Source organism: Mixophyes fleayi, chromosome 4 (genome assembly GCF_038048845.1).
Source record: "Mixophyes fleayi isolate aMixFle1 chromosome 4, aMixFle1.hap1, whole genome shotgun sequence".
Classification (NCBI taxonomy): Eukaryota; Metazoa; Chordata; class Amphibia; order Anura; family Limnodynastidae; genus Mixophyes; species Mixophyes fleayi.
This window is the reverse complement of record NC_134405.1, coordinates 279,932,904-279,959,419: the sequence shown is the minus strand read 5'-3', so window position 1 is coordinate 279,959,419 and position 26,516 is coordinate 279,932,904. Positions and strand designations below refer to the sequence as shown.

General features: G+C 43.0%; 1 protein-coding gene and 1 long non-coding RNA gene across 2 annotated transcripts in view; both read left to right on the top strand.

Moving 5' to 3' along the window:
- The first annotated feature begins 4,847 nt into the window (after window positions 1–4,847).
- On the top strand, window positions 4,848–5,781 carry LOC142150146 (uncharacterized). The gene is made up of 2 exons (XR_012691044.1): window positions 4,848–4,946; window positions 5,529–5,781. It is a non-coding gene; the product is annotated as an uncharacterized LOC142150146 (long non-coding RNA).
- Window positions 5,782–24,195: 18,414 nt separating this feature from the next.
- FGF18 (fibroblast growth factor 18) overlaps window positions 24,196–26,516 on the top strand; it is a 357,374-nt gene continuing 355,053 nt past the window's right edge. Inside the window, exons 1-2 of the mRNA XM_075209783.1 lie at window positions 24,196–25,825; window positions 25,931–25,967. Coding sequence (XP_075065884.1) covers window positions 25,794–25,825; window positions 25,931–25,967 — 69 coding nt within the window. The 5' untranslated portion in view covers window positions 24,196–25,793. The remainder of the gene's footprint in view (window positions 25,826–25,930; window positions 25,968–26,516) is intronic.

Below are 26,516 nucleotides of genomic sequence, written 5' to 3'. Positions count from 1 at the left end.
TTTTGGAGTGGAAGATGTCATTATTGGGTCAAGATTTCAAAGACAAAACACCTTAGTGTTTAGACTGATTTTTGCAAGCTCCCATAAGATGCAAACAGATTAGATAGTGTGCTAGATATAGCTAATCAATCATTACTTAACTGCCTATTTAGACTCTTTTAGACTGTAAGGAGCTCCCAACAAAGGGTGATTTCCAAAGTATACTCAACATTTAAAGATTTTGACCTCTATCCACTAATTCGGTGGTCCTGTAAAGAGAGAACTAATTGACTAATTGACCAGGGCCAAGGGAGTTTGCTGACTTAAAAGCACCTACATGAAAAAAAACATACTACGGGCAAATGTGAACAAAACCTAATTAGGCGGCCAGTAGTATGTTTGGGGAGTGTGGTAGACAACACATGCAAATATGGAGCAAGCCTCCAAACTCCACACATATGAAACTATCATCAGGGAGTTGAACTCCTGACCCCAGTGCTGTGAGGCAGACGTGCTAACCACTAGACCACTGTGCTGGGATGACAAGTCATGTGAAATGCTTTGTGTTCATCATGTTTACCTCCTTGCATTGTTAGTAGCAAATATTTATGCCTGCTGACAATGTAAAGTTGATTAAATATGTATGATCATTCTATGGGGAGACGTATGTGGGGTTAGACGTGTGTGATTTCTGCACTAAGTGGGATTTTCTCACAAAGTGGACGAAAATGCACAGTTAGACAACACAGTTGGACAAACATTGGACTACATTTGACTTGCTTTAACTCCCAGCAATAAGCAACATCTGCCACAGCCTATTTCTGCACTACTTGTCTATTTATATGGAATACTGCTAAGAGGTAATTCTTAAAATATCCTTGCTTTTTGCTTTTACCCCTTTTTTCACAATGTTTCACAAATTGCTTTTCTTAGTCTCATTTCATGGCATGATCTTTAGGACTGTGTCATCTTTCACCCCTCCACCAACACACAAATTTGTTCATATTGCACCTGCATTACTCCACTCACCTCTATTTAACACCCATGAACTGTTGTCCTATTTATTATCTCTAACAAGTACAGCCTCCACCTGTCGCCAGAAAATAAAAGGCCACACATCTTACAATCCCCTTGCCTATCTTTCGCTCACTCTGCTTCTATTAGCTGGTGATATATCACCTAATCCAGGTCCCCCACACTCCTCACACACACATGCATCAGAACACTACCGTTCTATAGCAAACCTCAAACACATCACCTGTCTACCCTCTCTTCCCAAGTCCTTTAAATGTGCCCTTTGGAATGCACGATCTGTTTGTAACAAACTTACCTCCGTTCATGATCTCTTCCTCTCAAAAAACCTCAACCTTCTGGCAATAACAGAAACATGGCTCATGCAATCAGACACTGCCTCACCTGCAGCACTTTCACATGGTGGCCTCCATCTCACCCACACCTCCAGACCTGAAGGCAGACAAGGAGGTGGGGTTGGACTACTTCTCTCCCCACAGTGCACATACACAGTTCTACCAAATGTCCCATCACTCACGTTCACATCTTTTGAAGTACATGCTATTCGCATTTTTAATCCATTCTCCCTACGTGTTGCGGTGATCTATCGTCCCCCTGGAGCACACCAACAATTTATTGAGGATTTCTCTGCATGGCTCCCTCACTTCTTATCTTCAGACATCCCCACCATCATCATGGGTGACTTCAACATCCCCATTGATAACCCACCTTCCAAAGCTGCTTCCAAACTACTCTCTCTAACATCCTCACTTGACCTCTCCCAGTGGATTGAATCATCTACTCATAAGGATGGCCACTGCCTTGATCTTGTTTTCTCTAGACTATGCTCAGTTTCTAACTTTATTAATACACCCTTCCCCCTCTCGGATCATCACCTTATCAGCTACACTCTCACCCCCACTGCTCTAACCTCTCTACTGTCTAACTCAACCAAGCCTCCTCATACTCGTAGAAATCTGAATTCTATTAATCTTCAACAGTTTTCCACCTCTCTCCAACACCTTCTCTCCCCTATCTCTACATTCTCATCCCCTGAGATGGCAGTACCTCATTTTCACCTAACCTTAGCAACGGCCCTTGATCAAGTGGCTCCAGCGACACTTCATACTACACGTCGACTTCGATGTCAACCGTGGCACACCAAAGCAACACGAAATCTTCAAAAACTGTCCCGTAAAGCAGAACGTCACTGGCGTAAATCTCGAAGCTCTAATGACTTCTTCACATATACTTCTGTCTACCACTCCTATCGAAATGCTCTGGACACTGCAAAACAAACATACTTTCAATCTCTTATCTATGCTCAGGCTTCTAACCCCAAACGCCTTTTCAATACATTTAATCATCTTCTCAATCCTCCCACCCCGAACCCTCCATCTACTATCAGTGCTCAGGATCTTGCTACCTACTTCAAGGACAAGATTGATAAGATCAGACTAGAAATGGTATCCTCTTCCTCAACAAGCCATCAGCTCATTTCCTTCCCACTACCCTCTGACACCCTCTCTTCATTTGACCCCACAAATGAAGAGGAAATTTCTAAGCTCTTCTTATCTTCCTACTCTACCTCCTGTCCTCTTGATCCTATTCCCTCGCAAATTGGTAGATCCCTGTCTTCTGTGCTCATTTCACCTCTAACTCAAATCTGTAATCTCTCACTCTCTACTGGCATCTTTCCATCACTATACAAGCATGCAGTGATTACTCCTATTCTAAAAAAACAAAACTCCGACCCAAACTCTCTCTCAAATTACCGTCCCATCTCTCAGCTCCCTTGCCCCTCCAAGCTTCTAGAGAGACTTGCCTACACTCGCCTCACACGCTTTCTTTCCGCAAACAACCTGTTGGATCCTCTTCAGTCAGGCTTTCGTTCTCAACACTCCACAGAGACTGCGCTGACCAAGGTTGTTAATGATCTGATCACTGCTAAGACTGAACGCCATTACTCTCTCCTAATTCTCCTTGATCTCTCGGCTGCATTTGACACAGTTGACCACTCTCTTCTCATACAAACGCTGCAATCCCTAGGTCTTCAAGACACAGTTCTATCCTGGTTCTCATCTTACCTCTCTAATCGCTCTTTCACTGTTAATTTCTCTGGAGCCACATCTGCTCCGCTTCCCCTATCAGTTGGAGTACCACAAGGCTCGGTGCTAGGTCCTCTGCTGTTCTCTATCTATACCGCTTCTCTTGGAAATCTAATAAGTTCCTTTGGCTTTCAGTATCATCTCTATGCGGATGATACCCAAATCTATCTATCCTCTCCTGATATCTCGACATCTGTGTTGTCCCGTGTAACTGACTGTCTTTCTGCCATTTCATCTTGGATGTCCTCTCGTCAACTCAAACTTAATCTTTCTAAAACAGAGTTAATAATATTCCCACCCGCCAACAAGAGCATACCTGACATTTCTATCTCTGTTGATAACATGACCATAAATCCCACCCCACAAGCTCGCTGCCTAGGTGTAATCCTTGATTCACGCCTATCCTTTGTTCCCCACATTGACTCTATATCTAAATCATGTTACATACATCTAAAGAACATTTCCAGAATCCGCACATATCTCACACAAGACACTGCTAAAACCTTAATTCGTGCACTAATCATCTCCCGCATTGACTATTGCAATTCCCTCCTTACTGGTCTTCCCAAAAACAGACTCAAACCCCTAAAATCTATTTTGCATGCTTCGGCAAGACTGATTTTTCTTGCAAATAGCTATTCCTCTGTTGAATCACTCTGTATGTCTCTACACTGGCTGCCTGTCTTCTACCGAATCCAATATAAAATACTTTTACTAACCTACAAGGCCATCAACAAGGCTGCACCAACATACATCTCCTCTCTTGTCTCAAAATATCTCCCAACTCGGCAACTCCGTTCTGCAAAAGATCTGCGTCTCTCATCCACCCTCATTACATCCTCCCATTCCCGGTTACAGGACTTTTTTCGGGCTGCACCCACTCTATGGAACTCTCTCCCTCGCACAATAAGACTCTCCTCTGTTCTACAAACTTTCAAGCGTTCTCTGAAAACCTACCTATTCAGACAAGCGTATAATATTCCTCAACCACCATCTTAACCTCACTACCTTTAGCCTGTTACACAATTTCACACAAGACAACTACCCCCGGACCAACATTATTGTGTGACAGGATCATTTAGCTTATGAGTCACCCTACCTTTGCAGTCTGGCTGGGCCAAGATGCAAAATGTATACTTAACCTCATGTGTCAATCTCCCATTGTCCCATAGATTGTAAGCTTGCGAGCAGGGCCTTCTCACCTCTTTGTCTGTTTTACCCAGTTTGTTTATTAGTTTATTACGTTTGTCCCCAATTGTAAAGCGCTACGGAATATGTTGGCGCTATATAAATAACTGATGATGATGATGATGATTGTCGAAATACTATAATTTTTTTCAAATGGTGATTGTGTTAACATGTTCTTTTGTTTATATTTCCTTTTTTCAAACAGACCGGGCACGCTGGGAACGCCGCCAACGCCGCAGGGCATTCGTCGAGGCGCAGGCAGCTGAGGAGGAGGAGCAGCAGCCAGTGGCGGTGGCAGTGCCACTGTCATCGGAGGAGGAGGAGGATGCGGTGCCAGTGGCAGTGGCAGTGTCGGAGGAGGAGGAGGAGGTGGTGCCAGTGGCAGTGGCAGTGGAGGAGGAGGAGGCGGTGCCAGTGGCAGTGGAGGAGGAGGAGGAGGAGGCGGTGCCAGTGGCAATGGCAGTGGAGGAGCAGGAGGAGGAGGAGGCGGTGCCAGTGCCGGTGCCAGTGGCAGTGGAGGAGCAGGAGGAGGAGGAGGCAGTGGCAGTGCCGGTCCAGTGGCAGCAGCGGTGGAGGAGGACGAGGAGCAGGCTGACCGGGAGCCCCAGGATTTTGCGGACTCCACATCGGGCAGCCAAGAGGCAGTGGAGTTGGAAGATTGTAAGTATTTGCGATAAGTGATGGACATAGTTATATAAGATTGACATGTGCATTATACTTGTACATAATCCCTGCTGTGACATATGTTGATTAAATGGTGCCTTAAATGCCACAGGTTGAACACTTATAATATCTGCCTATACATTTTAGGCGCATTAAACACTCAAACCACAGCCATAGCCATCTTTACACATGGGCACGCAGGGCATTGGGCAAAAAAATGTAGCCGCTAGCCTGGTCAACTCGTCAGTATATTAATGACTTGTTTATAAAATCTAATATACACCAAAATCGTTGGAATTCCTGTGAGTGATTGTATAGGTAGTGGCCCATGTAGTGCATAGACCTGGGGCCAATAATGCTGGATAAGACAACCCTGTACATGGCCCTCTCCCCGTGGCTCACCAGAATTTAGTACATTGATTCGAAAGCCTTCTCAATGTATAATGTGCGTGCAAATGGTTTTGTGGCCAGAGGCATAACTTTTGGAAGTAATGTAACCGTAAACATCTCTAGTAAATCCTGTCTGTTTGATGAAATATGTATCCATGTATGTAATGTTTAATTTCTGATTTCTTTCAGCACCCACTGAGGAAGCTGCCAATTGGGCTCCACCACCACCCACCGCAGCAGAACTTATGGCCCACATGGGTGAAATAGCGGACGACCTGGAAGGCCTCCACCTACATTTGGCAAACATTGTAGCCAACATTCGCTTCAAATTGGCGTACTGGGGGTCATTTCAATGATAAATTTTTTGTATTTTTTTTTCTGATGTAAATAGTTCATAAACATTGTTGCGTTGTACAAATATATACGTTTATCAAAAAACAAACCTTGGTGTGTGTGTCTTTATTCATCTCACACAACATGTGGGTATAAATAATAGTCCGAAAAGAGTAATGAAGAAAGATGTTTTGCTTATAACATCATTTGTATAGCACAAAAGGATTTCTTTAGCTGCTTGCATGTTATCCAAAAGTAACATGTGCCCTCCACGAACAAGCCACCCCTATAAGAGGTATTGCATCTGTAGGCCCTGTGTGCAAGATAAAATCCAAAAATGTCAAACGCTCTAGCTAGTTACCAATTCCCCCAAATACATATGTCATTGTAGTGATAGTCCAAGGTTACATTCAAGTAACAGAGCAAAGCCAGTGACACATTGAAGAGAGCCTCGAAAGTGTACCCAGAAGTGGCGTCAGTGGTGTAAGGCAGAAGTGCAAGCGAGGCAAAGGACCATGGTACTGGAGTGTGGAGAGCGGCCTGTTTGGATACAGCTGAGTACATGACATAACGTGTACGCCATGGATCCAGATGAAAGTCTATTTGCTGACAATGTTGCATTTACCTCCAAGGAAGCTGTCACCTACAACAACCCCCCCCCCCCCTCTTAGTCCATTTAGAATACTCAATGTCAGCATGCACCTAATACTGTGCATGTGAAGTATAGGCCGTGAGGCTTCTTGGATTTTCCCTCCAAATAAATATTTACTTTCAATACAGTATAAATCAGAGGGCATATTTTACAATATGGTTGAGCGTGTATAACAAATGCAAAATAAAAAAAGAAAGCATTGTGTCCCATTTCTTGTTAGGATAATGATTCCAGTCCACACATTAGTTATGGGTATGCTCAGTATTTGAACTCATGTCTGCTGTGTTGTGAGTCCAAAGTGCTAACCAGTGAGCTACCTGTGAGATTGGTATTTTGTAAGTAATTTGTGTGAATAATGTAGAGTAGTATTAAGTGTGAGGTGTCTGTGTAGCACGCATGCTGTATTGTTGGTGTTGTCTGTGTATTTTCATGTCTCAGGTTGGGGTAGCGGATAGCTATCCCCATTTGCATACAGTCATTCCTGAGTTGTAATCCAGACAGAAACCCTTCCTCTGTGTGGAGGTTGTATACACTCTTGTGTGTATCCTTTATGGAAGAGTATGCTATGCATTCATTTTGCTGAAAAGGCAAAGATGTATTCACACCACATACATTTTAATACATTCGTTATTCATGTGTTTTTAATGTAGCCATGTGCATGCATTTTGCATACTATACGGCGACTTGAAATCGAAGAAATCCTAAACACAGATCGTGAGCAATGTGTTTTTTACAAGTGTGTATTAGGTTAATTAGTAGCAAAGGAAAAACAACCGTCCAGAGTGTTGCACATCATTGTTATTTGTCAGTGATTAATGAGTAGAGAGCTATGTCGTAAAAATAAGCCCCAGGCATTTATGTTGTGTTGTGTGTAAACAAACTGTTGGTCCCTCCCACAGTGGGCGTGAGGTTTGCATTGCTTGGCTTGTCGTGTTTGGGAACTTTGATGTATCGGGCCCGTATTTACTAAACTGCAGGTTTGAAAAAGTGGAGATGTTGCCTATAGCAGCCAATCAGATCCTAGCTGACATTTTGTAGAATGCAGTAAATAAATGTATGCTAGAATCTGATTGGTTGCTCGAGGCAACATCTCCACTTTTTCAAACCCACAATTTAACAAATATACCCCTTAGTGTAAGAAAGCCCACCAACATCCTTGAGTTGAAGCAGTTCTGTACCAAGCCAATGTGCGGGACTGATCAACAAGTACAGGTCAATGTTTGATCAAAGTCATTGCTGCTCAAGAGGGCTATGCCAGTTACTGAAAGCAAAGGTTAAAATACTTTTTCTGATTAAAAAAATTAGTGCTGGATTATTCTGATTAATAAATTAAAAAAGTATATAATTTTTTGTGGGTTCTCAATTATCCAATTAGAGCTAGGAGCACTTCTTCATACTCAGCCTCCTGGACGGCTTTACTGCTTTTTACAGTTAATAACCCTCTGTTTTCAGCCATATGCTTTTCTCACTGTACATCTCTTCTCTAGGTGAACTAATTTGCTTATTTGACATCCATTATTTACTTATATGCTACCTCTCTTTCCCTGACCTCCCCCAACTCTACTATCTCTCTGCAATTTCCACATGGATGTCCCAACTCTACCTAATGCTCAACATGTCCGTAACAGAGCTTATCATGTTCCCTCTTGCGAGAGTCACCCAATTCTCTGAAATCTTCTGCACTATCAACAACACCATAATGTTCTCAGTCTTCCAAAGCCTGTTGTCTTTGTGTCACCTTTGACTTTGTCATCTGCTCCAGTCTCTCTCACTAACCAAAATACAATACATTCTCTCAGTATTTCCAGTCTCAACAACTGTTTTCTCATTCTGAAGCGCTGTGTTGTTTTACAAAATTATTAACAATAATAATAGTAATAATAATAATAATAATAAGGTAGCCCTTACTGTCTCCTGAAACATAAGGTTATGTACATAAAAATATATGAAATAAAATCATGTGAGATTCAGAGATGGCTGGGGACTATCTTTAGAGGTGTTGGCGACTTTAGGATACTCAAGTGTCCCTAAATGTGGAAAGATGTCATCTAGCTCCTTGCAGGTGTATTGCACCTCCACTGCACTGTGGTTCAAATTCAGATTCAAATCGGAATGCAAATTGCACGCAAGTTGCGGTTTAAAAAGAAGCACGGAACATAAGCGTAGTTCTAACCGTAGTCAAATCCAAGCGCATCTCAAGATGTGTTTTGATTTGAATCTGGGTGTAAGTACGTTCTGCCTAAATGGTAATTGGTATATGTTAGCAGATAATATACACACAAGCATATGTGCAGTTTAAGGTCACATCAGAACGCATACAAATAAACTTATATTATAAAATAAAAAAACAACTATAAAGAGTATAACCACTAATAGAAATATGTTTGGCTTACAAAAATAAATTTTTTAGGGAATTGTTTTACATAAAATATATAAATGTAGATGTTTTTAGAGCGTACTGTACATACAATGCATTTTGATAATCTATATTCAACAAATACACTGTATATGCTGCATTTTTTTTTATTGTGTGAGATTTTATATTATTTATTTTCTTCTCTTCTTTTTGTCTTTTCTTTTTATAATAATACTGTTACATCTAATGCACAATCAGGGCCGGACTGGGACTAAAAATCAGCCCTGGCATTTAAAGCACACAGGCCCACCTCTGTTGATTAGCAGGAAAAAAAAATGTGTGCCGCAGTGCAGTGGCGGTGCCGCCAAAGGCGTAGCTACATTATGTTGGGGGCGTGGTCAAAATGGTGCGTTGATACATACATTATAATAAAACATTACATTTATCAGACCCTCCCCATCCACATTACGCCACCCCCCCAGATACATTATGACACCCCCAGCCCACTGTACTTATCTATGCTTCTGATGCTGCTGACATTTCTGTAGAGTGAGCAGGGAAGCTCTTAGTCTCATGAGATTAATAAATCTCGTGAGACTTAGAGCTCCTCGGCTTGCTCTGCAGGCTGTGCCCTGTCCGGGACGGAGCACAGATCCTCCTGCTGACCAACTGGATTAAGGCTTGGGGGGCCCGGGCACTTAAGTCAGGGGGGCTCCTATGATCTAATTTGGCTATTAGACAAATTTTTGACAAATACAAAGGCAATACAGTGTGCACTACTGTTAGGTGCACGCAATTCTGCCTTAACAAGCAGTACAGTGTGAAGCAGGACATATCTCCCAACTGTCCTTGTAGTCAGACCAAATCCTGACTAAGTGGGACAGTCACCCACCAAATTCAGAACAGTTGGCAGACTGTCCTGGTCTCTCCTACCTGTCTTGTCATGGTCACCACTTGTGGCTGCTGGTGTCTTTAGATCAGTTGCTGCTTGTCTGGATCCTGGAATGTTGGATGCCCTATTTGGAGAAAAAAATGAGCAGTTGAAATTTAGCCCTGGTTTTAAATCAATATAGCATCCATGTTTTAAAATTAGGCCTCACTGCAGCCACAACATTAAAATACTAGTATTCACATTTGATAAATACATCTATTTCCCTCCAACTAGCCCTGACATTAAATAGTATTCCCATTTAATAAATGAAACTATTTCCCTCTCTCCAAAGCACCGCAGCATTAAATTAAAAATGCAATCACCCCATCTGAAATTGATAGGCCCCACTATTAAATTGCCCCCACCATCACCTCACAAATTGAATAGCACCCAATAATTAGCCCCCACCTGCAATTCCCTATTAGATTAACAGCCTACCTCCCATATTATATTAAGAGCTACCCATACACACATTATTGTCATACACCGACCCTCACACACACACACATTATGGTCATACGCCGGCCCACACACACATACTTGTCACACAAATAGCTCCCCTGTCACACAAATAGCTCCCCTGTCACACATATAGATCCCCTGTTACTCATATAGATCCCCTGTCACTCATATAGATCCCCTGTCACACAAATAGCTCCCCTGTCACACAAATAGCTCCCCTGTCACACATATAGATCCCCTGTCACTCATATAGATCCCCTGTCACACAAATAGCTCCCCTGTCACACATATATATCCCCAGTCACACATAGAGATCCCCTGTCACTCATATAGATCCCCTGTCACACATATAGATCCCCTGTCACACAAATAGCTCCCCTGTCACACATATAGATCCCCTGTCACACATAGAGATCCCCTGTCACTCATATAGATCCCCTGTCACACAAATAGCTCCCCTGTCACACAAATAGCTCCCCTGTCACACATATAGATCCCCTGTCACTCATATAGATCCCCTGTCACACAAATAGCTCCCCTGTCACACAAATAGCTCCCCTGTCACACATATAGATCCCATGTCACTCATATAGATCCCCTGTACACATATAGCTCCCCTGTCACACATATAGATCCCCTGTCACTCATATAGATCCCCTGTCACACATATAGATCCACTGTCACTCATATAGCTCCCCTGTCACTTATATAGATCCCCTGTCACTCATATAGATCCCCTGTCACACATATAGATCCCCTGTCACAAATATAGCTCCCCTGTCACACATATAGCTCCCCTATCACACATATAGATCCCCTGTCACACATATAGCTCCCCTGTCACTTATATAGATCCCCTGTCACACAAATAGCTCCCCTGTCACTTATATAGATCCCCTGTCACACATATAGATCCCCTGTCACACAAACTAACCCCCCCTCTTACCTTGTGCCCTCCGCGGCGCGCTGTGTAGTCTCTCCTAACACATTGTGCTCGTCCCATGTGACATCTCCAGAGCCATTCATAGAAGAGAGGGGAGGAGGGGAGGCGCGGCCACACCAGGAAGTAAGTGTAGTGCCGACCCCACCGCTCAGCACACAGACTGTCATGCCGAATTCTGGCATGACAGTCTGTGTGCTGAGCGATGGGGCCGGCCAGCTAGTAACCGGCCCATCTGGCCATCGGCCCTTCTGGCATTTGCCAGAAGTGCCAGATGGCCAGTCCGGCCCTGTGCACAATTGTAAATAAGTTGTCTCCATCAAACACTGCAAAGATCTGTGCTCATGGTTATCATCATCAGCATGTATCTTTGCACTAAGGCTGGGTACACACTACACGAAATGTAATATCTTTACCAATTTTACTAGCGACTAAAAAAGAAAAGTCCTGATCAGTCTGTCGATTCCTGTGTACACACTATTGAAGTTTTACACGATTTACCCTCAGATCTAGGGTCGAACTGGCCCGCAGGGGGCCCAGGCTATCCTTCGTTGGTGGGGGAAATGGGAAACTTAAATAAAAAAAAAAAAGAATACTCACGTGACCGCGGCACTCCCCGACTCCTCTCTGCTCCGTTCGCACTGAATGTCACACCTGACGTTCAGTGAGGAGCGCCGCAGAGAGGAGTCGGGAAGAAGACAGAAGACAGAAGAGAAAAAGAGACAAAAGAAGCTGATAGAAAAGGTAAGTGAAGGAACGGAAGAAAGGGGGGAGCAGAGTGAAGGGGGGGCATGGCAGAGAGTGAAGGGGGAGCACAGACAGCATGGCAGAAAGTGAAGGGGAGCACAGACAGCATGGCAGAGAGTGAAAAGGGGCACAGACAGCATGGCAAAAAGTGAAAAGGTGCACAGACAGCATGGCAGAGAGTGAAAAGGGGCAAATACAGCATGGCAGAGAGTAAAAAGGGGCAAAGACAGCATGGCAGAGAATGAAAAGGGGCACAGACAGCATGGCAGAGTGTGAAGGGGGACCAAAGCAGCATGGCAGAGTGTGAAGGGGGGGCCAAAGCAGCATGGCAGAGTGTGAAGGGGGGCAAAGACAACATGGCACAGGGTGATGGGGAGAAAAAGCAGCATGGCACAGGGTGATGAAGGGGGGCCAGGAGAAGGAGAGGTGCAAAAGCAGCATGGAGGGCGCAGTGTGATCATAAGGAGGCACAGCATGGTGATGAATGGGCACGGTAATGTGTGTGTGATGGCACAGCGGGCTTGTGACAATGTAATGTGTGTGTGGTAGGTGGTGGCTAAATAATGGGTTCTATTTTGTTTGTAAGGTGAAGGTTGGGCAATTTAATTTTATAATGGGGACTATTAATTTAAGATGGGGTGGTTTGGGGGCTATTAATTGAATGTGGGGATGAGTTTGAGGAGCATGAGGTCTATATATTAAATGTAAATATGCATTATTTAATGGCTGTGACGGTTGCGGGAAATAGGTATATTTATTATACGTAAAAGCGATTAATTTATTGCAGGGGCTGTCTGGAGGGAGTGAAATAGGTTAATTAAATAGGAATACTATTACTTTAATGTTGGGGCTGGAGGAAGGTTTAAGTATTAATTATGGGTCCTATTGATTTAACGCCGGGGCTGGTTGGAATTTTCTAAATGTACCCATTACTTTTACAAATAGGGCCCCCAACATTCCAGGATCCAGACAAGCCGCAACTAAAGAAACCAGCAGCCACAGGTGGTAAAAGTGACAAGAACAAGTAGGACAGTCTGTCAAATGTTCTGAATCTAGTGCAGGCTTGGTTAACCTTTGGCACTCCAGGTGTTGTGAAACTACAAGTCCCAGCATAACCTTCCAGCAATAAGCTGCTATATATTGGCAAAGCATGCTGGGGCTTGTGGTTTCACAACACCTGGAGTGCCACAGGTTAGCCAAGCCTGGTCTTGTGGGATAATCCCAATTTTTGGTGACTGTTCTGTCCAATCTAAGGGGCAGGACAAGATTGTGTACTCTTTATATATACACACTGCATTCTTTATATACTACACTATGGTGTTAGCTGTCCTTCGTGGGCTGACCACTCCCCTACTAGTGTCTGTTCTCCCCTCTATGATGGCTGGCCACATCCCCTCTGGTGGGCCCCTAGCATTGCAGTCCCCCGGGGAGCCCTTCATGTCCCAGTCTGACACTGCTCAGATCTGTGCTCTTCATCTGTCATAACCATTGACTGAAAAGTAGCAGCATAGTGACAGGAGGATTATGACAGACTGGGAGGTACCTGCAGGTGGTGGGTGTTCTCCAATTCTGCAGTGGTGCTTATGGTGATGCTGCGGTTATGTGATGTACAAAACATCTCTCTTATTGCTCCTTTTCCATGGGGATTCAATAACTTGCATGTTGGTAAGAGGTGTGGGTGGGGTGCATCGATCTGGCATCCAATAAGTACACCAGACTGTCTTCGGTTGCTTATGGTATCCATGTAAATCAAAGAGGGGGAACCAATGGGGGGTCCGGGGAGGTGGTGGCAGGGACCCGTGCCCAGGCACAAGCTGTAGCAGGGAAGAGAGGGGCAGAGACACAGGAGAGTGGAGAGGGAGAGGAGTGCCTGGGGCGAGGGGAAGTTTCTGTCAAATATTTGGCTCCTTTAACCAGTGCTATCAGTCAGGCTCGGAGTGTTATGGCGACCCCAGCGTCTAATCACTACAATCTGCTAAGCTCTGGCTCTTCCAATGTGCATGCGGAGCCCTGTGGCGTGCAGCAGGCTTCAGGATATAGGGATGCACAGACTCTGCTGCAGAGCGATTACATGCTGCATAGTAATGGGCACTCCCTAAGCCACGCACACCAGTGGATCACAGCTCACGGAAAAACGGGAGAGGCAGAATTGGAGCGACATTGTTCCATCGATTTTTAGTTCTGTTTAAAAACCTAGCTCAATGATATGGAAGGCTTTGGAACGATAATCGTTCCTTGCTGCAGGGTGCACACTACTGTGATATTGGGCCAATTAGTCATTAATTGTCTGCTTGGCAGGATAATTGGCCGAAAACACAATAGTGTGTACTCAGCCTAAGGGTTCATTACCTGAAAAAGATACTTGGAAACAGGCATAACTGGAGATTATTATTATTATTATTAATTTTTATTTATAGGGCGCCATAAAGTATCCGTAGCGCCGTACAAGGACAAACAATGGCACAGTACAAGGTGAAACAGCACAGTACAAGTAACAGTAAGCACTATAACTCTGGGGGCTCAGGCACAGCAAGAAAGAGAGGGAGGGAGGGGAAAAGTGAGTACAGGCAGGTAACTATGGCCCAAGAGGGTGGGCACGGATGACAGGTTGAGAGTCACTGAGGGGAGCGGAGAGAAGCGAGAGGAGACAGAGGGCAGAGGGACTGAGAGGAGGTGAGCTGAGTAGCTGGAGAGCGCAGTTAAAAGTGATGGAAACAGAAGGTAGGAGAGCCCTGCTCAAAGGAGCGAACAATCTAAAGGGAGGGGAAGACAGACAGACACATGGATGAGACGGAAAGACGGGAGAAAGGGGGAGAAGGGAAGAAGGGATGAGAAAGAGAGGTAGCCGACCGGTGGGAGTTTAGGCATGAGACTGGAAGGCTTTAAGGAAAAGGTGGGTTTTTAATGTTTGTTTGAAAGAGGACAGATTAGGGGAAGTTCTGTTGGAGCGGGGGAGCTTGTTCCAATGGAGGGGAGCGGCGTGGGAGAAGTCTAGGATACGTGCGTGAGAGGAGGTAATCAGAGGGGAAGAGAGGCGACGATCGTTGGACGATCGCAGTGAGCGGGAGGGAGTGTGAATAGAGATAAGGTTAGAGATGTAGGGAGCAGTGGAGTTGGCGAGGGCCTTGTAAGTCAGAGTGAGGAGCTTGAAAAGGATTCTGTAGGGGAAGGGGAGCCAGTGAAGGGCTTGGTAGAGTGGGGATACAGAGGTGGAACGGCGAGAGAGGAAAATAAGCCTAGCAGCGGCGTTAAGTACAGATCTAAGGGGAGCGAGATGAGAGAGGGGGAGGCCGATAAGGAGAAGGTTGCAGTAGTCCAAGCGGGAGATAATCAGAGAGTGGACGAGAGATTTGGTGGCATCCTGGGAGAGGAAGGGCCGAATGCGGGCAATGTTGCGAAGCTGGAAACGGCAGGATTTGGCGAGAGAGTGAATGTGAGGGGCAAAGGAGAGAGAGGAGTCGAGGATGACACCTAGGCAGCGGAGTTGGGGAACAGGGGAGATAGATGAGTTGTCAACAGTGATGGAGAGGTCAGAGGGGAAGGAGGTACGAGAGGGAGGAAAGACAATGAGTTCAGTTTTAGCAAGATTGAGTTTAAGAAATCTAGAGGACATCCAGGAGGAGATGGCAGAGAGGCATGCGGATACCCTGGAAAGAAGGGAGGGAGAGAGATCAGGAGAGGAAAGGTAGAGTTGAGTGTCATCAGCATAAAGGTGGTACTTGAGGCCGAAGATGTGGCTTATTGAGATGTTAGAAGTCGGGGTGGGGGTGGATGCCCAAAACACAGCAGAGGAAAAGGGCCCCTGTTCTCGTGTGCCGGGTACTCATTATGCTGTAAGGAAAAGGGGAAAATATGGGAGGGGCAGCTCCGCAAGATGAGTGCACCACGGGAACAGCCCTTGCCGGACTATACCGCAGTCCGAGCCCCGGATTTTAAGCCTACCTTGTCTTGGGGCTCAGGACTTTAGGTCTTGGACGGGTAGAGGGGCTTTGTAAGCCACTCTCAGTAACTTATTCACTAAACTATCAAGGGACCAAGTGTCCCCTATGCCTAGGGACCTAGCGTCCTGCTAAACCAGGGCCTATAGCCTACTACTTGCTATAAGGGCCTACTGCCCTGCTAACCACCAGGACCTACTGTTCCTTACAAAGACCCAATGCCCTCTCCACAACTACAGGACTGCCACCCTGCTACTCTGTCAGGAGCCTAGCGCCCCACTAACTTAGATGCCTGCGCCTCTCTACGCTCTCAAGGGCCTTGCGCCCTGCTGCACCCAAGGGCCTTGCGCACTGCTACCACTCAAGGGCCTTGCGCCCTGCTAACACTCAAGGGCATAGCGCCCTGCTACAACTACCTATTGGGTCTTGTGCCTATATGCTATCACTGAGGCCGTGTGCTCCCCCTCTACCTATAGGGCCTTGCACCCCCCCTCTCCCTACCTATGGGGCCTTGTGCCCCCCACTGTCTCTATCTATGGAGCCATGTGCCCAAAAGAATCTTACCTAGGTCCTATCTGCGGCCGGGACTTGTGACCCCTACCTGCGCCCCAGGCCTAATGCCTGAATTGCTCCAAGGCCTTGTGCCTGATCTGAATCTTTATACTCACCTGCTCCGCGCCGCACTCTCAACTTGCCCCAACGTCGTCGTCCCCGGGTCTTCCAGACCCTGCAGCCATCGGCGCCTCTTCTCCGCTTCGCCGCTTGTGTCCCTGCTGTCTTCTTGGCGGGGGCGCTCTTAGCCCCTACAAGGGCTCCCTGCCGGCGAGCTCTTCTCTGGCTTGATCCCAGCATCTTCTTTTTTCTTTCCCGCGGGCTTCTCTTGCAGCGTCTTCTTCTCTTCTGGTGTCGCTCCGTCGACGTCCATCTCACTCTGCCGCCGGACTGTTCTCTTGAAGATGGCAGTGCCCAGTGGCTTGAATGGCTCGCAACGGCGCCAAAACTTCAAATGTCCAAAGGCGAGCCAGGTATGGCTCGCCTGTCCGGCCTGCAGCGGGGATTGAGCCCTGATTGGCTCAATTTCCCGCTGCCACCAGGACCTGCAAGTAAAGAAGAAGAATACTCACTGCTGGAACGCCGGAACGGTGAGTAGCTTCCTTCCTCTTCCTTCTTCGCCCTCTTAAAGGGCACCTCATTCGCGGGGCACATCTCCACAGAGAAAAGGCTTCCTACACTTGCACGTGCACACCTTTACGGTACTTGAATTGCACATACACCCCCTGATTTACCTCTTCAGGCATAGGTGGAACAAGCACAACTTGCATGGAGCTCAAACTTCCACTTTGTTTTACTGCATCTGTGCCTTTAAGATTTTGTCTGATGCTTTATGTGTCTCAAAAATGTTGAAATTCTTCATTTTTTTGTTCCATTTTAGTTGTCCTGTATCCCTTACTTAATGCCAGAGACATTGTATTTAAATGAGGGATTATATATAGGCATGTTTGTAGTTTAAAAAGAAAGACGATCACATTACTTAGAATTATACATATATGTTGCACTAAAACTGAGGATGCATCTGGAAACGAAGTTAGGAAAATAATGTATTATATAACTGTTTGATGTTTAAAGTTAATTAATATAATTAATATAATGTACATGATTCAATTTAATTACAGAATAGTTAAAAAAGAATAAATTACACTATTATATATATATGCGGTTTAAAGTTTAGGGCTATTAGCAATGGCTGTGTTCTCACTTAATAAAGTGTTAACTGATGTATGTTCTCTTTTGAGAATTACAATATTTATATAAGTTAATAGTCTTTGGCTTGTTTCTCCATATAAAATATTTTTTCGTGGAAGGCAACTAGTTACTGTGGTTTCTCAACATATCTGCGTGAAAAAAAATGATTCTTTTTCCTTTCTTTCAAAGTTTGATTTTAATTTGAACTGAAACAGACTTGCTCAGCTCCCCACTGAATCAAATCCACATTTAGATGAAACATTTGGAAAGCACATACACCCAGCTATTGGCATTATAAGACCCTGCATTTTTCTCATAAGTCCCTGAGTGCATGACCTAATACAAGCTTTCTACATTCTAATGTTTCTTCATTGACTGTATCTTTGCATTTAAAAATGATCACTGAGCCAGAATTGAGGACATTTAGAGACACATGGCAGACATTAGTTGCTTTGGCCAATATAATTGTAGTGTATTTTACAACACGTTTGCTCTAATTGTCCCACTGGTATACATGCAGAATTTGACTGACATGGCTCAAATGGTCTTGGGAGCATATGCGTTTGTTCTGGGCTTCCAGTGAAAACATTTAACGTGATGTAATAACAAAATTCTCCCACTAGATGTCAGACAAAACTGATAAACAGTGAGGAAACCAGTACTTTAATCGGTAATAGGTAAAATAAAATATGAAAGGAAAATGATTAAAATCAAGCATAAAAAGAAACAATACCATATAATTTAAATATGCAAAAAATAGTGCAAGTATAAGTAAATGTTATGTAACAACGTTGAAAAATAATTTGTCCATTAAAATTTGGCCACATACAACATAATACAGCAGATTAGCATAATGTTGAGCTTTAATTTGATAATGTCATAGGCTTGATCTATAATGAGTACATTTTTTATATGATTTTATTAATATTCAGTATGGAGTGTAATTCCTACGCAGTATATAAACTGCAACATTTGATATTTCTTAGGTGTATTGATTGACACCGTTTTACTTAATTTACATCTTCCATATATATAGAGATTCTAAAATAATTCTGTAGTCTCAGCAATATGTCAGTACTTAAGTACGCTCTGTTTCTATTAAATCAGTGTGTCTGATCTAACAACAGACCAGACACCTAGGATATACCACTATTAGTTCTAATGGAAGCAGTGTGCATCAAAATCAGCCCATTTTTATTGAAAGCCTAAAATCGTGCTTTCACCCTAGTGCTCGAAAAAATAAGTAACTTAAAAAACGTGTTCCAAGGTACCATTCAGACCCTCCTTCAAAGAGGAAGGTTCCCTCTATCCCCGACCCCCGGATCCATAAGGACCCTTATGGGGCAAGGGTCTTCAGACCCCCTTTTCCGCAAGGCTAGTGGGGGTCCCTTTAACCAAGGGTTCTGCCGAAGCTTCCCCCTTGGTTCTTATGCTTCCCCCCCGAAAGAGGAGACCTCAGATGGTTCAGGGGGGTGGGAGCCACTAGGACCACACCACCCCCCCTAGATTCTCGGGGATCAGGACCCATAAGGGCTCCAGCACCTCCTCCAATCCGTGAAAAAAAAAACATATATAAAAAGGTGAAGTGACAAACAGTGAGAAAAATAAATAAATAAATTAGTGCCGTGCAGAACGACCCCAGCATTTCGGCCGAGATGTTAAAAATGAATCCTGCCTAGCCAAACGGCCAGGGCAAGGAAGAGTATGTAGCAGAAAGTGGGGTTCGTGCAAAGTGCTGAATCAAGTTAGGGTCACCACTCCCCAGGTGAGTTCATGCACCCCTGGGTGACTACTCCAGGGGCACTATCCCAGCTTTCCCATGGTCCTTTCAGGACGGGCAGAAACAACTACTTGGACAGGTACTCACTTGATCTTAGCCAAAAGGCAGAGAAGCGATCAAAATCAGCCCATACCATACATACTAATAAAGATGGTAGACCTGTGGAGTCCATGGGATGGAGAAATTGTCCTCTAAGAGACAGAAACAGCTTCCCTATGTAATGTATGGCGAAAACAAAAGACGATTCAGTGTGCATTGCAGTGACTTGGTTAGTTGTGCCCCAGAATGGAAGATATTTTTTCGGTAATGAGAAGGGGCAAACTATGCCACCTACCCAGCCCTAAGTCTGCAGTCTAACGGGTCCATTTATCATTGATGGCTAGCTGGTCGCGGTCACTATCATTCTGTATGGATGTATATTGCAGCAATACAAACCATAGTACTGCTGCTATTTACCATGCCAGGGCTGCTTGGTGAGCTCTGGCAGAGCCCCCCCCCCCCCCCCCTTTCCCTCTAAACAATATGGGAAAACCTTTCTCCATTAGCTTAACGCTGCAACAAAAGGAGGTAGTTATAATTCACTTCCTTGGGTAGCTATTGAGCATGCGTGGCTAACATCAAAGCATGCACATAGAGATGGGACTAGCAAGGGATCCAGCGAAGCTTCTCCACAGTCACTAGAATTGTAACCAATGCCATCCTGATAAATGAAGTAATTTCTTAATTTAGAGATCAATGGCTACTGGGTTAACCTGTGGAAAACACGGTAAGGTAGGAGAAATCTCTGATAACCAGTGTGCAATAGCTATTCTCTGGCGAAAACTACAATACAGTGTTCTCCAAATATCTTAGCTTCATAAATAAATAACTATCAAATAAATAGATCTACTGCATTTTAAAGTCAAGTATATGAACTATCACTCTGGTTTGCAAAAGGCTGCACTAGACAAAGTTAACCGTAATGTCAGTTTTAACAACTTTCTTTTGTCTCCAGTTTGAGTTATTGCATCCACTCATTTGATCATAAACCACAGGATTGGTAGCAATAAAGCACATCATGTGTGGTTCTGATTTTTTCTTGGGTTCACAATTGAAGCAATACAAACTGCGGTCTAGGTAGCCTAGCAAAAAAAAAGCTGGTGAAATAATATTAAAAAACAAAACAAGAAAAGAAGTGAGGAAATCAGTGACATTTTCAAAACAAATCCCTATTGCACAGAATAGTGCAGCAAAAATGGCCTGTGCCACCTGAAGAAATTCAATTCACGTGAAATTTCACCACATTTTCTGTTGTCTAGTCTGTAGAAGAGGAAAGTGGTGAATGGATTGTTAGGCTGGGTATACACTACAGGTTTTTTTCAGCCGATTACCAAGACAATCACAAGGTAAATTACATATGATATCACTTTGGTGTGTATGCTACAAAAAAAAACGATTATCGTTGCAAAACACATTGTATTGTTTCATTTAATTTTTAAACCGGACTAAAAATCTTGTTCAACGATGGACTAATGTTGTTCCAATTCTGCAGTTTGTACGCACTCAGGACCGGTAGTGTCCATAGATATCTATGGAATGTGCAGAGTCATGATCTTTTCAGCTGATGGTTATGACAGATGAAGAGCACAAATTTGAAGGTAAATCTTGTAAAACGTATTTAGTGTGTACACATGAATCGGCATGCTAACTTTTTCAATTGTTGGTAAAATCGTTAACTATATCTCATCAGGAGAAATTTTCTGTAGTGTGTACCCAGCCTAAGAATGTTTTTACATTTTCTTCTAAATCTAGTCAATTATTATGTTGTTTTTTTTAACAACTTTATTTATACAAAGTTCAGTATAATATTCCAAAAACATAGTGGTAGGTTAATTGGCTGCTAACAAAATTAACCCTAGTCTGTGTGTCTGTCTGTGTGATGTGTGTGTTAGGGAATTTAGACTGTAAGCTCCAATGGGGCAGGGACTGATGTGAGTGAGTTCTCTGTACAGCGCTGCGGAATTAGTGGTGCTATATAAATAAATGGTGATAATGGTGATGATGATGATGATAATACTGTACAACACACAATCTAGTAAATTATTTTATGTGTAATATCAAGCTATATTCCTTGGCTCAGACAAAGTGAATCCTGTAATATACTTAAATGGTTGTACGTGTATCATAACTTAAGATTTTGCAACTATATAACAACAAACATGCCTCAATGACTTTATTCAACTGCATGTATGATCTTAGGAACACATATGTAATATTTAAAACTAGCATGTTTTAGTTTTCATAGCTTCCTTACAAATTAAAAATATTTTCTTAACAGTCCATATTTTAATAGACTAATGCATCTTTTGTTTTGTGCACAATCTATATGCATGGACAACTACAAAAGAATTGTTGTGTAGAATCATGCAGTATGTCTCTTCTATCTATATGTGGACAGATAGTGAAAATTGCACAATAACATGCCTGTAGTTCTAACTTTTAATATGTTTTGATTCTGTTTATTATAATATTTATGGAAAACAGTCTTTAAAAAAAATATAACATAATGTATAATAAAATCTAGGGATTTTCCCATGTTTGAAGTATATATGGAGTATATATCCATTAACATTATTTACAGAATGTACAGTTAGATTTGCTACACAACTTGTTAGGCTAAGTGTTCAAAATAATTATTATATTTGTACATACACATACATAATGTTCATTGAAGAGTTTGCCATTTGATTTATGCTGTTGTATGGTTATTGTTATTTTGCATACTCAACAAAATTGCACCGACATACATTTCCTCACTTGTCTCGAAATATCTCCCTACTCGACACCTCCGTTCTGCACAAGATCTACGTCTCTCCTCCACTCTCATCACATCCTCCCATTCTCGGTTACAGGATTTTTTCCGGGCTGCACCTACTTTGTGGAATTCCCTCCCTCACACAGTAAGACTTTCCTCTAGTCTTCAAATCTTCAAGCGTTCACTGAAAACCCACCTCTTCAGACAAGGTTATGATATTCCTCAACCATCATCTTAATTTCCCTAGATTACCCTATTGCCATCCTCTACACTGCTAACGCAAGACAACAACCTTCTGACCAACATTGCAACACACACAGCCCACTCAGTACTTTTACCTTTGCAGTCTGGCTGGTCCATTGTGCAATATGATGTAGCACATGCCCTTGTGTTTCTAACTCCCATTGTCCTATAGATTGTAAGCTTTTGAGCAGGGTTCTCTTACCTCTCTCTCTGTATGTATTACCCAGTATTGTCTTATTAATGTTTGTTCCCAATTGTAAAGCGCTACGGAATTTGCTGGCGCTATATAAATAAATGTTGATGATGATGATGATGATGCTCCATATACTGCCTGTTGTTGATTATGGACCTCATTTAGAGTCGGGTGCAAAGTCTGTGTAAGAAGTGTAGGAGTGGGAGTGTGCCGCAGCTTGGTAGGGTATTACGAGTGGCAGGCAACCCCAGTTGCATCCCACTCTTAATACTCTATCGAGCTGCGAGAAGTTCCTGCAGCTAGCTAATGCTTGCGCCACCTAATTCCTGCCGCACAGCTTTAGCCTTGTTTTGACATGTGTTGCGTCTGCGCCTCACTGCGACTAGGATGTATTTACATGGTCACGCCTTCACAATTCCGTGTTCCTCCCATTCTATATATATATAGTGTTTGTGTGTATATATATATATATATATATATATATATATATACATATATACTTATCTGGTGCCATTTCTTGATGCACTATTCTGCATGATATAATAACTTTTTGTGAGACCATCAATTTATAATTTCTCACTCATTTTGAATTAACTGACCCTTAGGCTGGGTACACACTACGGTGTTTTCAGTCAAGTATCGGGTCAATCAAACGATAAACGACAGTTGGCCTTGATATTTTATTAGTGTGTATGCTCCAGCGATGAATGAGGATTGTTCCAAAGCTCAGATCATCGTTTGATTTAATTGTTCAGCAGAACTATAAATTTCGTTCAGCTATGGAATGACGTCCTGCCAAAACTGCAGTGAGTATGCACTCATGATCAGGATTTCCATAGAGTATACAGAGTCATGATCTTTTAAGCCAGTGGATTCCAAACTTTTTCAGTTCAAGGCACCCTGAGGGTCTCCCAACTTTTTTCAAGGCACCCCTAAGCCAAAATAATTACCAAGTAGTCCCCCGCCTTGGTTACCAGTGGCCCTGGCCGAGGCACCACTATGAGATCTCCAAGGCCCCCCAGGGAGCCTAGGTGCACAGTTTGGGAACCTCTGTTTTAAGCCGACGATTATGACAGTTGAAGAGCACAGATCTGAGGGCAAATCTTTTAACACATGTATAGTGTGTACGCCTGAATCAGCATGCTGATTGTGAATTTTGTTTTTTCCCCAGTCATTGATACAATCGTTGTAGATAACATATTGGTAGGAAAATTCTGTAGTGTGTACCCAGCCTAAGTTGTTTATCAGTTATTCAAATCTGATCATTATACACCACTATTTTTACTTGCCTAGGGTGTGGTGTGTGCTACATGAAAAAGTAGACAGTATTTTCCTTGCATGATTGCATAAATTAATTTGCACCCCCTGCATTGTAAGCAAACTTACTCCTTTTTTTTTATTTGCTCCTAACTCAACATCAGGTCCTTAGACCATAATGTGTGAAGGGAAACCATTCTCTACATTCACTACATCAGTGATCATTAGGGCAATGAAGCAAACTGTCATGGCTAATTGATCCCAATTGGGTTTTGTGTGCAAATAAAGAAGAAAATAAGTGTTAACTCTGACACTTTTAGCACTTAAAAAAGCTAATGTACATAACTAAATAAAATAGGTTACATTGGACTTTATTGGTTTCCCTATTGTACTTTGGCAGTGTGTCAGCAGACTGTTTACCAGCACGTCTGCTCTCTGCATACATATTGTATTGCTGTATTTGTAAATCAGCAGAAGTATCAAGTGAAGCAATCCATGCAGCTCAGCCCAATATACCACGTTATTATTGTTGGATTGGAGCAGAATACTTCCCTCTGGACATTCCATGTTAAGTTATTGGAGTCTTTACCATCCATTAGAAAATCTACAAGCTATAGGCTTTGCCTTTGTTGTTGCAACAAAGAAACGGAGGACTCGTTCAACCTCTTCAGGTGTTTTTCCAGCATAACAGAAGAGAATATAATATTTGAGCGGTCATTTGTCAGAAACATAATGATGACGACTGACGTGGTGCTTATTTAAGGCTTGGGGAATCGCGGTTGTTATGGATAGACTAGACCCTTAAAGTATTTGCTTTTGGAGTATAACTTACTCACTGTTGAAGAATCCATCGTGCTGCTCTTATCCTGGCAGCAGCAGCTTCAATAACCTGCTCACATGCCAAAACTCCACTCGTTACTGGATGCCTGATCAGAACACAACCCATATTAATCAAGCCAGCTCTGCAAAAGGAAAATCTTAGATAATTGTTTAAATTCCCTGATGCAATTCCTGCGATTCTTCATTACGATGATGGGCGACCTGCCTACCAATTACTGTATTGCTTTTCGTTTTTTGTTTTGATAGCCATTGATCACACAAACTCTTTTCTCCCCAAAAGATTTTTTTTTTCGTTAGGCATAACAACTTCCCACCCCTTGTCAAAGCTGTGCACTTTTTTAAAGATGATTCATCCCTTATGTTAGAAATTTGAACTTTTGTTTTTATTTCACTGGTCTGGACCAGGAATGACGAACTGCCTTGAACGCATTCAACATATTTTGAAGCGATTAACTAAGCAGACTCTTTTTTCAAATGCCAGTCTTATGTAGGGTTTTCTTTCCTTTTGTATGGAACGTACTAGTTATTAGGTTTTTTTGATTTGTAGGGCTCATTTCTTGAGGCTACCACTCGGCAGAGGCTGTGATTTATCTTAGATCTGTTTTGCTTATGATGTGCAGAAGGTGCGGCTGTGGTGTAAAGGTTTTGTACGTGGGGATGCTGACAAGGGCAGGTTGAGATGAGAAAAGACTGTGCGTCTTGGCTGTGAGCTGCTGAGGCATCAGGTAAACCTTCTATGACCTAAAAGACGGGGAAGCCACATATTGGCATGCTGCTACCAAAGCAACATTTCAAGCGCCAGGGAACAGGATGCCTAATAAAAAACTGTTGAACAGAATTCCAGATTTGATTGCAAACGCCATCTTACCATAAGTTCTGCTCCTACGCACTAAGATCTTGCATTCTTTGTTCTGCGATTCCTTTCTGCACTTATTGCTGATCGGAAGTAACTGTCAATTACAAAGTGAGCACCTTCATCTCTCCAGAGGCAGAGGGTGTGTGCGTATGGGAGCGAGAGAGGAAGAAAGAGGGTAAAGGAGGGGGATATAGAGCGCACAGAGAGGAGCTGATGCCTGTGACTCACTCACACAGCGAGCAACTGAACTTATCACCTCATCTAAGCGCAGGATCCGTGTGCGTCTACTAGATCACCGTATTCACCGGATCTCTCACGCGGAGGACAAGAACCTGGGAAGTACCAATCCATCTGATTTCCCGTGATTGCAGCCACTGGTCTCCTCAGCTATGTGCTCGATCATCTCTGTCTACACTTGCCTGTAAGAACTGTCAAATTATTTCCTCAGTAACATATTAGGCAGAGACCCATACCGTAAGCATTCTTGTGACAGAGTTTGATCTCTTTATTGCTTTGTCTCCTCCAGATGTTTACACGTTATGGTGCTGTGCTTTTGGGTGCAGGTATGTGGATTTTACACTATATTCATGTAAGAAAAGCTGTCAGATATTTAAAATATGTTAAATTATTGTAGTTTTCCAATAAACTTACTGTTTTCTGCACTACCTGTTCTACCAATCTGGCTTATTACGTGCCTATGCAGAAATTCCAGATATGCAATTTTATCTATGTTTTGTTAGGAAGTCAATTAGCTTGTGTTCAGACAACAGTTTCTATGTGACTACTAATTTGTGAATGCTGATTAATACACTTTATTTTAAAGAGCTTGTACTTTTTTTTTTTAATCTTAGCTTCCTTAGGCACTTGCTTAAAATCCACATTTTTCCTTGCCAGAAAAAGACTACTCCCTTTCCGTTTTTTTTCCAAAGGAGATGAGATTTTCCCTAAATTGATTTTAATTATGTGACCACAGAAAAAAAACTAGCTTTAAACTGAGATGAAATAAGTGTAAGCACATTCAGGAAGAACAGTTAAAAAAAAGTTCAACTTATTTATAGTGTAGCAACATTCCAGCAAAGGAGTAAAAAATGCACCCAAATGTTTTAAAGGTT